At 37.5% G+C, this 11,293-nt stretch overlaps 1 protein-coding gene across 1 annotated transcript; it reads right to left on the bottom strand.

The window, feature by feature from the left end:
- Positions 1–3,081: 3,081 nt before the first annotated feature.
- Positions 3,082–10,074, bottom strand: LOC133338835 (odorant receptor 42b-like). The gene is made up of 4 exons (XM_061546943.1): positions 10,025–10,074; positions 4,552–5,313; positions 3,239–3,596; positions 3,082–3,171 (listed from the first exon to the last, which is right to left on the bottom strand). The coding sequence occupies exons 1-4, from the start codon at positions 10,072–10,074 to the stop codon at positions 3,082–3,084; spliced, it is 1,260 nt and encodes a 419-aa protein (XP_061402927.1).
- Between the last annotated feature and the right edge of the window lie 1,219 nt (positions 10,075–11,293).

Raw genomic sequence — 11,293 nt, 5'->3', positions numbered from 1 at the left:
TTTTCGTTTTTGGAAAATAGGAGACAGTGTTTTCGGGGGAAAATATATTTTTTCTAGAACACCTTTTAGGAGGTCTTTCGTAGATAAAACAATTTTCAGAAGGTCTTCTATAGATATCACATCCCCAGGGTACAGGGTTATCCACTTCATAGTTATAAAATTAATAGTAAATTAAACAAAAATAAATATTTTTTATTATAGAGTTTGAACGAACCATAAAAAATCGAATGGTGTCAAATCGAATACTCTTGGTGACCAGTTAATATCGCCTCGACGAGAAATTTGACAGCCATGAAATGTCTGTTACAATAAAGCTATAATCGCTCAAGTTGTTTGCCATATGGAACCGTCTTGTTGAAACCACATGTTTTCCAAGTCATATTCTTGAATAGCAGAAAAAACACGTCGGTTATCATATGACTATAACACTCCTTCGGACCCAAGAGCGTTCCAAACAGTGCCTTTTTCTGGATGTATTGGGCTTCCTTCATTTACTAGAGGATTCTCTGAACCCCAACTACGACTATTTTGTGATTCATCGCTGAAGAAAATGTTCACTCTTCAGTTATTACCTAAGCTGGACTTTTTATGGATAGAGGTTAGATCTAAACATACGCCATATTGTACCATAAGACAGTCCTAATACCTAAAAACGAAGAGGAATGGAAAAATTTGGGTCTTGGGAAACACTTTCACTTACAGCAGCGAAATTTTCAGCGGAACGAGCGAAGCGATGATGCAGAGGCCTTACAATATTTGTAATCGCTACAATCTCTTCAAATCGCCTTATAATTTTGCAATTGAGTGCGTAGAAATCAATTTTGGTTTCCATAGGTATTAGGTATTTGGTTTCCATAGGTATTATGTGAAACATTTTTGTTGTTTTTCTACAAATAGAGACATTTTTAAGAGCTAGTCGGTAGAATGAAGATCTTCTTTCTTTCGAGAGGACTTTTTTAGATAGAACAGGTTGCAAGAGGACATTTTATAAGGTTTTCTATAGATAGAAGACTTTTGAAGAAGTCGTCTTTAAATGATAGACGTTGTCTGGCCTGCTTCTGTATACATGGGTCCGATGTTGAAAAGTCTGGGGAGAAACAGACTTGTTTGCATAAAATAGTTGCAAATTTAAATGGTATCTTGTTTTTAACAGTCCATGGTTCATGATCCATTGATGTCGTCTTACACCGATGGAGGTTTATTAGGATTGTTTCAATCAATTGCACTGTAATAAACGGTATTTTTGGGAGTCGGTAATTTTCTCTTCGGCTTTCTTTTTATACCCTTCACCACACTGTGGTACAGGGTATTATGTCTTTGTGCACATGTTTGTAACAGGCAGAAAGAAACGAGATAGACACATGGTCCCCTTTGAGAATATGCATAGAATCACTTTCTGAGTCGATTTATGCATGTCCGTCCGTCTGTAGATATTAAATTGTAAACAAAGTACAGGGCGCATTTATGATTCGATTTGGATATACTGAATTGGGTCCGGAATGATGTGTGCTAAGTTTCGAGAAAATCGGGTCAGATTTAGATATAGCTTCCATATATATTTTCGTCCGATTTAAGGTAAATGGGGCACCGAAGTCCCTATATATCTTTCGATTTGCACGAAATTTTTCAAAGGGCACTGAATTGGGTCCGGAATGATGTGTGCTAAGTTTCAAGAAAATCAGTTCAGATTTAGATGTATCTGTCATATATATTTTCGCCCGATTGAATATATATGGTGCGCCAAAGTCCCTATAGATCTTTCGATTTGCACGAAATTTTGCACAGGGTACTATATTGGGACCGGAATGATGTGTGCTAAGTTTCGAGAAAATCGGGTCAGATTTAGATATAGCTTCCATATATATTTTCGTCCGATTTAAGGTAAATGGGGCACTGAAGTCCCGATTTGCAAGAAATTTTGCTTAGTGTACAGAATTAGGTCCAGAATGACTGTCAATGTTCGTCCGATTAAGATAAAATTTTGCACAGAGTACTATATAAGGTCCTGATTGATGTATGCGAAGTTTTGTTAGAATCGGTGCATTTTTTCGTCCGATTTCACTTTAAGGATCCACCAAAGATGCTATGTCTATTCTCCTATTGTTTTCGACCTTGGAAAATATTGCTAAAATATTAAAAATGTCGGAAAGTGAGGCGGGATTACTATATGAGGTCGGAAATTTCTCTCACCCTGCAAGAAAATTTACTGGCACTATACCTATAGCCTGACGGAATTAACATAAAAATACAACCAATAACTGCAGTGCTCTATTTTTATTTGTTATGTTTCTCGAACTAAAATTCTAAAGCCACTGTGCAGACATTTCGCCTTGAAGGCCACAGAAAATTTTCCTTGGCGTACAAGCAAGTGTTCATAGCTACTGGTGCTGGTGGTGTTGTTGGTGATTTTGTTGCTGTTGATGTTGGAGTAGCTGATGTTTGTCGTCACTGTCAAATAATAATCCCAATGGATTTGTGGGAGCCTCATGCAACAGATGTGCTCTTCACACTCAGACCATAATTATGCGATTTTCATGCTGCATTCCCATCACCAAGGAATAGAGATGAAATTAATCTTCATAGCTCCGAGTGTGTCTGTGTGTGTGGTGTGAATGATGATGAGAATCATTATCATTTCCGATCGGGTGTGTGACTGAGTCAGTGACTAAGTGAAATGATTTTCCATTACCAAAATAGCTGCGAGATCAACAAGTTTTTCCTTTTAATTTTTTTTTCTTTTTAATGTGAAGGCTTTTAGAGGAGAACAAGGGAGGAGAGGAGAAAGGATTGGGAGAATATTTTAATTAATTTGTTATGTGTTTTTTGTTGTGAGACTTTTACGACTAGTCTATGTATCTCTCTGTGTGTAAAGGGGGAAAAGATCCTCATTCCCTCTATAGGGGTATACAACATGTGCAGCTGTGTGTGTGTGAGTGCTGGGTGCGAACAAGTGGACTACAAATCTAAAATTTGAAATTTAATTTTAAATATTTTATAATCCATCCAGCCATAATCATAAACGTTTTTATGACGACAAGTTGTTGTTGCATAGCTTGTCGGCTAGTCTGTTTCCATCCGATTTTACAAATCGCCACCGACAACATCTTTGATACTCTGGCCGAAGCCCATTTGCTTCATCATCGTGTAGACGGAAAAGGCAAATTTTACAACCTATAAATGAAAAAAAAAATCGGGAGAAACTCTTTCGGGTCTCAAATTTCGTTTCGGCGTCTCTTACGTTGATGTTGGAATTCAGGGTAATGGGAAAAATCTTCATTGCCGTCAAAATCAGTGTCTTCTGGGTGTGTTGTAGGAAAAAACAAATCATTTGCTTGTAGCGCGGCTCCTCGACATGCCATGCCGAATGGAATATGGCCAATGAAATGGCATCACTATCGTCCATTAGACAATTGGCCAGGAAACTACAGGGAAATGTCTCTGTCAATATGGATGCCACATAGAAGAGGGATGCAATGACAGCCAAACGATCCGCAAACAGAAAGATGTGTAAGGTCGTGATACCCAAAATGAGGCCGATTATGAGAAATTGAACGAACATTGTGCCCGAAATGACAGGGCAGAAAATGTTGTACAACCTAGGGAAAATAGAAAAGCAATACATTGTAAAAAATTGTACAAAAATAATATACAGCCACGCTGAATAGCAATTTTCCTATGGCAACTACGATTCAGTAATTTTTTCTTTTCGAAAATACTATTCAACCAGATTGAATCGCAATTTTCCTATCGAAAATATTATTCAGCCAGGCTGTATAGCAATTTTCCTATGGAAAATACTATTCAGCCAGGCTGAACAGCAATTTTCTTATGGAAACTACTATTCAGCCAGGCTGAATAGCAATTTTCCTATGGAAACTACTATTCAACCAGACTCAATAGCAATTTTCCTATAGAAACTAATATTCAGCCAGGCTGAATAGCAATTTTCCTATGGAAACTACTATTCAGCCAGGCTGAATAGCAATTTTCCTATGGAAACTACTATTCAGCCAGGCTGAATAGCAATTTTCCTATGGAAACTACTATTCAGCCAGGCTGAATAGCAATTTTCCTATGGAAACTACTATTCAGCCAGTCTGAATAGCAATTTTCCTATGGAAACTACTATTCAGCCAGGCTGAATAGCAATTTTCCTATGGAAACTACTATTCAGCCAGGCTGAATAGCAATTTTCCTATGGAAACTACTATTCAGCCAGGCTGAATAGCAATTTTCCTATGGAAACTACTATTCAGCCAGGCTGAATAGCAATTTTCCTATGGAAACTACTATTCAGCCAGGCTGAATAGCAATTTTCCTATGGAAACTACTATTCAGCCAGGCTGAATCAGAAATTTCCTATAGAAAATACTATTCAGCCAGGCTGAATCAGAAATTTCCTATAGAAAATACTATTCAGCCAGGCTGAATAGCAATTTTCCTATGGAAACTACTATTTAGCAAGGCTGAATTGAAATTTTCCTTTAGAAAATACTATTCAGCCACGCTGAATCAAAATTTTCCTATGGAAAATCTTCCAGAATAACTTACCCCATAATATTCTTATGGTCCAATACACATTGCACCAATGCCTCATAACGTTCATCGCTGGTCATTTCCGCATCGGTACCCAATCGCGATATGCGTCGTGCCAAAATATGCAAATGGGTGCGTATTATCGTTATAAATATAACCGGATATGAGTCTAATACCGCCTGCTGAAAACAATGAAATGTTATCATCGAATATTCCACCGTCGACTGAATGCAAAATTTCCATTGCCCTTCTTGCCAATGGAAAAATGGATTGAACACCTGATATGGTGGCTTCTGATGGATAATGGCTACCAAAAATGTACTTGTAGCATACGAGATATACAACGCAGAGTACAGAGTCACGATACGATTTGAGAATGCAACAATTTTACGAATTTGCATACCATCCTCATCGTTGTCGATACGTACATCGAGACGATCCATAAATTTCCGCGATACGATCAATCGGCGAAACAAGAAGAAGAAAACCAACATTTTGAGACTGCAACCGATGCAATTCACCCAGATTTGCAGCGAAGTGAAAAAGTCACTGGGACTGAAGGTACTCAGGCGTAGCATAAAACTCATCAGGAAACCAACCGGGAGGTATGAAGTGACAAATGTATTGATGAACAACGACCACACATAGAAGCCGTATTTGTATTTCTCAGTTGGTAAATATCCGATAATGTTCAGACCGCGAAATACATAAATGGTTGCGTCGCGGGTCTTTGGAACTGGAGAGTCCAAGTCGATGTTGGCGAGATCAAAAATACGACTGGAAAATAAAAACAATTGAACAAATTAGTTTATAAATGTGAATATGGACTTTTCAGGCTCCAACTCAACCAACAATATTTCGTATTTTAAAAGTTTTAGTCGCATTTTCCCGCCGAATGCGTATTTTTTGGCATCCCGGGTACTTGAAGGGTAAAAATAGCTTCGCAGCTTTAGGTAAGGCAAACATAGGTCAATTTTTGACAATGCGCCCTGTTATATTTTCGGTATTTTTAAGATCTTAGCCACAATTTATAACTTCCACTTTGGATATTTATGAAGAAACAGATCCTGACAAGACATCTCATCGCTCAGGGTCTTTCTAGAAGGGCAGCAGTCCAATATCTTTCCTGCCACTTTTCCTACCTTTTTGTGTAGCCCTCATTGGGATTCTGTGGCTTATTTTGTGTAATAATTTTGCTTTAGACCCTATAGATACACTTTCTAATGAAGCTATAGCTACACTTTTTTATAGAAAATGTACATTGTAACTAAACTTCATGTTTTACATCCCATAATTTCCTATTCTTAACTGGAAGAAGACATCATCGCAAGAAATTACCTATACAGTCCACGCATTATCCTAGCCTTATACAAGGGCACCAACCGATTGTCGGTTAAAGGTTCTAGGAAAACCCGTTCATCTAGCTTTGTAGATCCGATTTTGGTTGGACCAACCTGATCATATGTGGATTAAAACCACTCTCGTTTGTCTATGTAGAACCTATTCCTTTACACCTTACCTACCTTAGGACCTTGTTTCTAACACAAAAATTTCCGCAAATAACGACTTTAATAAGCTGAGGAACATTACATGCAAAATCGCCGGAGTCCTAAGAAGATACCCCTTGCAGTTCTCAGAAATGCGTTCTAACTCCTTTGAATATTATTTCACTGCGAATCGCTTATATTAGCAAATCATTCCACCGCCAGACCGGCCTTTTGCTTTGTGGTCAATAGAAGTTCGTTGTCAGGATGCATCCACGTACATCATAATTGTACAAGCATACATTACGCTCTCTATGACGAATTTCATAAAGATGAAGGTTAATCAGATCCGCAAACATAACTCTTCTTTGGAAAACTCTATGTTTTACTCTAGGGGTCCTGACGCTATATTCGTACAATTATTCCCATACATTTCAGAAAGGTAGAAATGAAACAGATCCGCAAATATGTGTCCTCCTTGAAAAATTTCCAGTTTCACAACTTCTTGTTTCTGTATGCCCGGACCCATACATATAGTTGATTATCTAACATTTCAAGCTTTGCCACACCGAGGTCTTCTCTAAGGCTTTCGAAAAGTCAAGGTCCATTACACGGATATTTTTGTTTAAGTATAGAGTACAGGGCATGTAATGCTGTGAATCTTCCGAAATTCACGTTGAAGGCAACTGGGAACCTACTTCTCATCAGCAAGACCCTTTGCTACTGGGGTCGGAAGTGAAATCGTCCTACACACTTCACTATTCTTGTCCGGCTTTAGTAGGGCCCATCACCGCCCAATTTCCTGGCTTCAGGAATAATGTGGATGACTACACCAAATAGAGTATAACTGTATTTTAGGTTCATTCGGTTGCTTAAACATTCCATCCAATGCTATAGAAGACCCAGAGTTTCTAATGACATCTGCAACATCATCTTTGTAGTGTAGCGTACATCTTCTCGGCCTGCCACTCTCAGGGTGCTTAAAAATGTACAGGGTAAAATTGCTCCCAAATCTGTCACCGTTACGTCGCTACATTTGACAACCACCTTTCGGAATTCAAGACTGATTTACCGTTGCCCACAATTTACTGGTTTCGATTCTGATGTTGCAAAGCTTAGGAGTATGTAACGTCGCCTTTGCTAACGGAGACGATATTGGGGAGGAGATCTGAGCCGACGGAAATGACGGGTTGTCAAGTTACGTCATTTATCGGAATAGAGGCCACGATGCCGTACTGTGACAATCTCTTCTAATTTTAGTGGGAACATCCTCATTCACTGTGCGAAACGTGGAGTTATAAATTAGCTCTGTTAATAATGTAGCTCTCTGATTATTATTTAGGACGGAATGCTCAGAGCTGATATCGAAATCATCTAGCACTAGACCTTTTTATTGCCTTCTAAAAGCTATTTAACGGCGGGATATACAAGCTGAACACTTCACTGTGGTGGTGCTCTGTCCATTAACGGACACCATGAAGAAGGGGAGGTGGACTTAAAAACAGGAAATGACAAATTGCCAGATTAGGTCATACTGTAACAATTTTAAATTTTTCCTCAATCACTGTGAAAAACGTGTAGCTTTTAATATTTTGTCTGCAGGCAGGTCAAGTTCGAAGATGGGCTTTATCGGTCCACGTTTAGACAAAGCTCCCATATAAGGGTACCCCCCAATTTTCGGTATTTTAGGGTTCTTGAGCGCGGTTTTCAACCGATTTCGCTGAAATTTGGTACAGGGGGTTCTTATTGGGTACCAAATTTCCCTACTAAAAATTATAAATATAGGTCCACTTTTTCAGGTAGTCCCCATATAAGGGTACCTCCCAATTTCCAGATTTTGGGGGGTTTTGACCGGATTTTTTCACCGAATTGGCTGTAATTTAGTAATTTGAGTTCTTATTGGGTAGCAAATCTCTCCACAAAAAAATGTAAATATAGGTAAATTTTTTCGGGTATAAGGATACCTCCAATTTTCGATATTTTGAGGTTCTTGGGCGCGTTTTTCAAACGAATTTGCTGACATTTGGTATTTTGTAGTCGTATATGGTAACAAATCTCCTCAACAAAAATTATTAATATTCACACCTTTTTAGGCGTAGTCCCCATATAACCTCCTTTTTATACCCTTCACCACACTGTGGTACAGGGTATTATGTCTTTGTGCATATGTTTGTAACAGGCAAAAATAATCGAGATAGACCCATGGTTGCTTTTGAGAATATGCATAGAATCACTTTCTGAGTCAATTAATGCATGTCCGTCTGTGTGTAACAAATGTATGTTTGTTAACAAAGTACAGGTCGCATTTATGATCCGATTTGGATGAAATTTGGCACAGGTCACTTAATTGGCCCAAGGACGAACCCTATTGAAATTGGAGAAAATCGGTCCACGTTTAGGCATAGCTCCCATATAAGGGTACCCCCCAATTTTCGGTATTTTGAAGTTATTTATTTATTTTTTAACCAAATTCTTTGTAATTTGGTTTTTTATACCCTTCACCACACTGTGGTACAGGGTATTATGTCTTTGTGCATATGTTTGTAACAGGCAAAATGAATCAAGATAGACCCATGGTTCCTTTTGAGAATATGCATATAATCACTTTTTAAGTCGATTTATGCATGTCCGTCCGTCTGTCCATGTTAAATTGTAAACAAAGTACTGGTCGCATTTATTATCCGAATTGGATGAAATTTGGCATACGTCACTTATTTGGCCCAAGGACGAACCCTATTGAAATTGGGAAAAATCGGTTCAGATTTATATATAGCTCCCATATATATTTTCGTCCGAATTAAGGTAAATGGAGCACCAAAGTCCCTATATATCTTTCGATTTGCACGAAATTTGGCACAGCGTACTTAATTAAGCCTAGAATGGTGTGTGCTAATTTTCATAAAAATCGGTTCAGATTTATATATAGCTCCCATATAAATTTTCGTCCGATTTAAGGTAAATGGTGCACCAATGCCTCTAAATATCTTTCGATTTGCACGAAATTTGGCACAGCGTACTGAACTAAGCCTAGAATGATGTGTCCTAAGGTTCGTGAAAATCGGTTCAGATTTAGATGTAACTCCCATATATATTTTCGTCCGATTTAAGGAAAATGGTGTACCAAAGTCTCTGTATACCTTTCGATTTCCACGAAATTTGGTACAGCGTACTGAATAAAGTCAAGAATGATGTGTGTTAAGTTTCGTGAAAATCAAAAATGCGACGTCTGTTAAGATTCATCTGTTGAATTTACCCAAGGCGGTGAAGGGTATCATATAGTCGGCCCCGTCCGGCTTTACCACTTTTCTTACTGGTTTATATTAAAATAGTTATCTGATTTGTTGGAGGATTTTATTTTTTGGATCTTACAGATTTTAGGAAAAATCCCCATTAAAAATGGCTGAAGTTTGTATTTGGTGAACATAATGGTTTACATAAATCGTTTTGTAGAATTATCGGTATATGCCCACTTTTTGGTATGTTCCCTATATTTTCATTGCATGTATCTGTCAGTATAACTATGGTGGAGGGTATCCAAAGTTCGGCACGGCCGAACTTAACGTTTTTTCACTTGTTACATTCCAAAAGCGAATTATTTAACGGCAGGATATACAAGCTGAGCACACATATCTAGAAAATACCAATCTTCACTACTACCACCACACACATTGCATGTACGAGTATGGGTCAGTAGACTATAGCTCAAACAAGATAGGTCTATACTGTGCAGAATAAGCACGCAAGGTCCATACCTCCGCTTCTACTTTGATCTTACAAAACGTGCAAGCTAATGGTGTCAGTTAGCTTCGTCTCTTGGATCGCGGCTTTTAACATAGCTACATAAACCTGCACCGACCTATTTGAAGTACGTAGAAGATTCGATGAACATATTTTATTCTACGTTTTGAAGTTTAGAAAATCCAAATTACAGCATTTTCGGTTAGAAAACATTGCTAATGATTTTCATTATGGAAAATATATTTTTTAATTCCAGATATACTTACATTTTTGATAGACTGTCCCACCATTTTTGAAAACGTTCTTTCAATTTCATGTTTGAAGGCAATACTTTGCGTGCAGAACTTGTTCTTATTGTTTTTTACAAATTGATCGTTGAAGTTCCAATCAAATGTTGTTGTACGGTGTGGCCACACGGTTTTAGGGTCCTCGTTTGCTGAGTCACCAAAGCGGGATGTTTTCTTGTTTTTCTAAAATAAATAAACAAACATATATAAAAATTGGTCGTTGTCGTTATGTTGTTGTTTCATGTGATCTTTGGTTTCTTTTTCATTTAGACTAAAAAATGTATTTGGTCGGCATTTTGAATTGTCGTTCTTTTTATTATCTTTGGTCCGATTTGATGTTGAAACGCTTTTTGTTTATTTTAACTTAAATTCTCAGTTACCAGTGGTTGATGCTTTTTTTATTTAACTAAAAAAAAGAAATTTTATGAGTCTTCTATTTTTTTTCCAAAAAAATGTACACTACATTATTTTTATAAGACAACAACACAAGACCGACTGACGTCCACTGATGATCAACCCATTAACCAATAAAAAATATGTTTATAATTGTTTATGTTTATATGTGGATGTTATATACGTATGTATAGTTTAGAGAAATCCTAATAAATAGAACAATTATAATTTAATTCTGACCTAGTTTTAATTTAGATCATCCAAAGATTTGAGAACATAATATTGACCGTCATTTCTAGAGATAGAATTAACATAGGACTCTGTATAATTTGAAAACTTAAAGGAAAGAGAATCCGGGAAGTGTAGAAACCAGTATTGCTAAAATATATTGTGTCACATGAACCAAGAAGATATATTTTGTGGAAAAATATCGAAATTGACTCTGACACTGTGCAGCACTAAAATCTTGAATCAATCGGGACCGCCAAAATCTGAAAGATTATGACAGTAGAAGAAAAAAACCCTAGCTGGGTTTTGAATCATTAGCAACGGTTTTTGTTTAAACCAGGTTTTAATTAAGGGAACCCCCCCCCCCCTCATTCACGATTTTTTATTTTTAAGATTTTAAATGGACTGGTAAATGAATACCAATGCTCGTTGGCGGGCATGGCGGGCATGATAACTCCTCACTGGAACATCGGAATCCGAAAATTCCAACGGTGTTAGAAAGAGGACATGTCTGGCTCTCGTATGAACTAGGATTATTGACTCCGCACAACAATTAACAAAATGGCGGAACTTTGATTTTTTTTTGGAAAATCGCCTATTTTTTACCACAAACTAAGTTAAAAAATA

This window comes from Musca vetustissima, unplaced genomic scaffold (genome assembly GCF_032173495.1).
Source record: "Musca vetustissima isolate MV318-11 ecotype Yass unplaced genomic scaffold, APGP_CSIRO_Mvet_v1 utg2671, whole genome shotgun sequence".
In the NCBI taxonomy this organism is placed as follows: domain Eukaryota; kingdom Metazoa; phylum Arthropoda; class Insecta; order Diptera; family Muscidae; genus Musca; species Musca vetustissima.
Note: the sequence above shows the minus strand (reverse complement) of the source record. Positions and strands in the feature narration are given on the sequence as shown.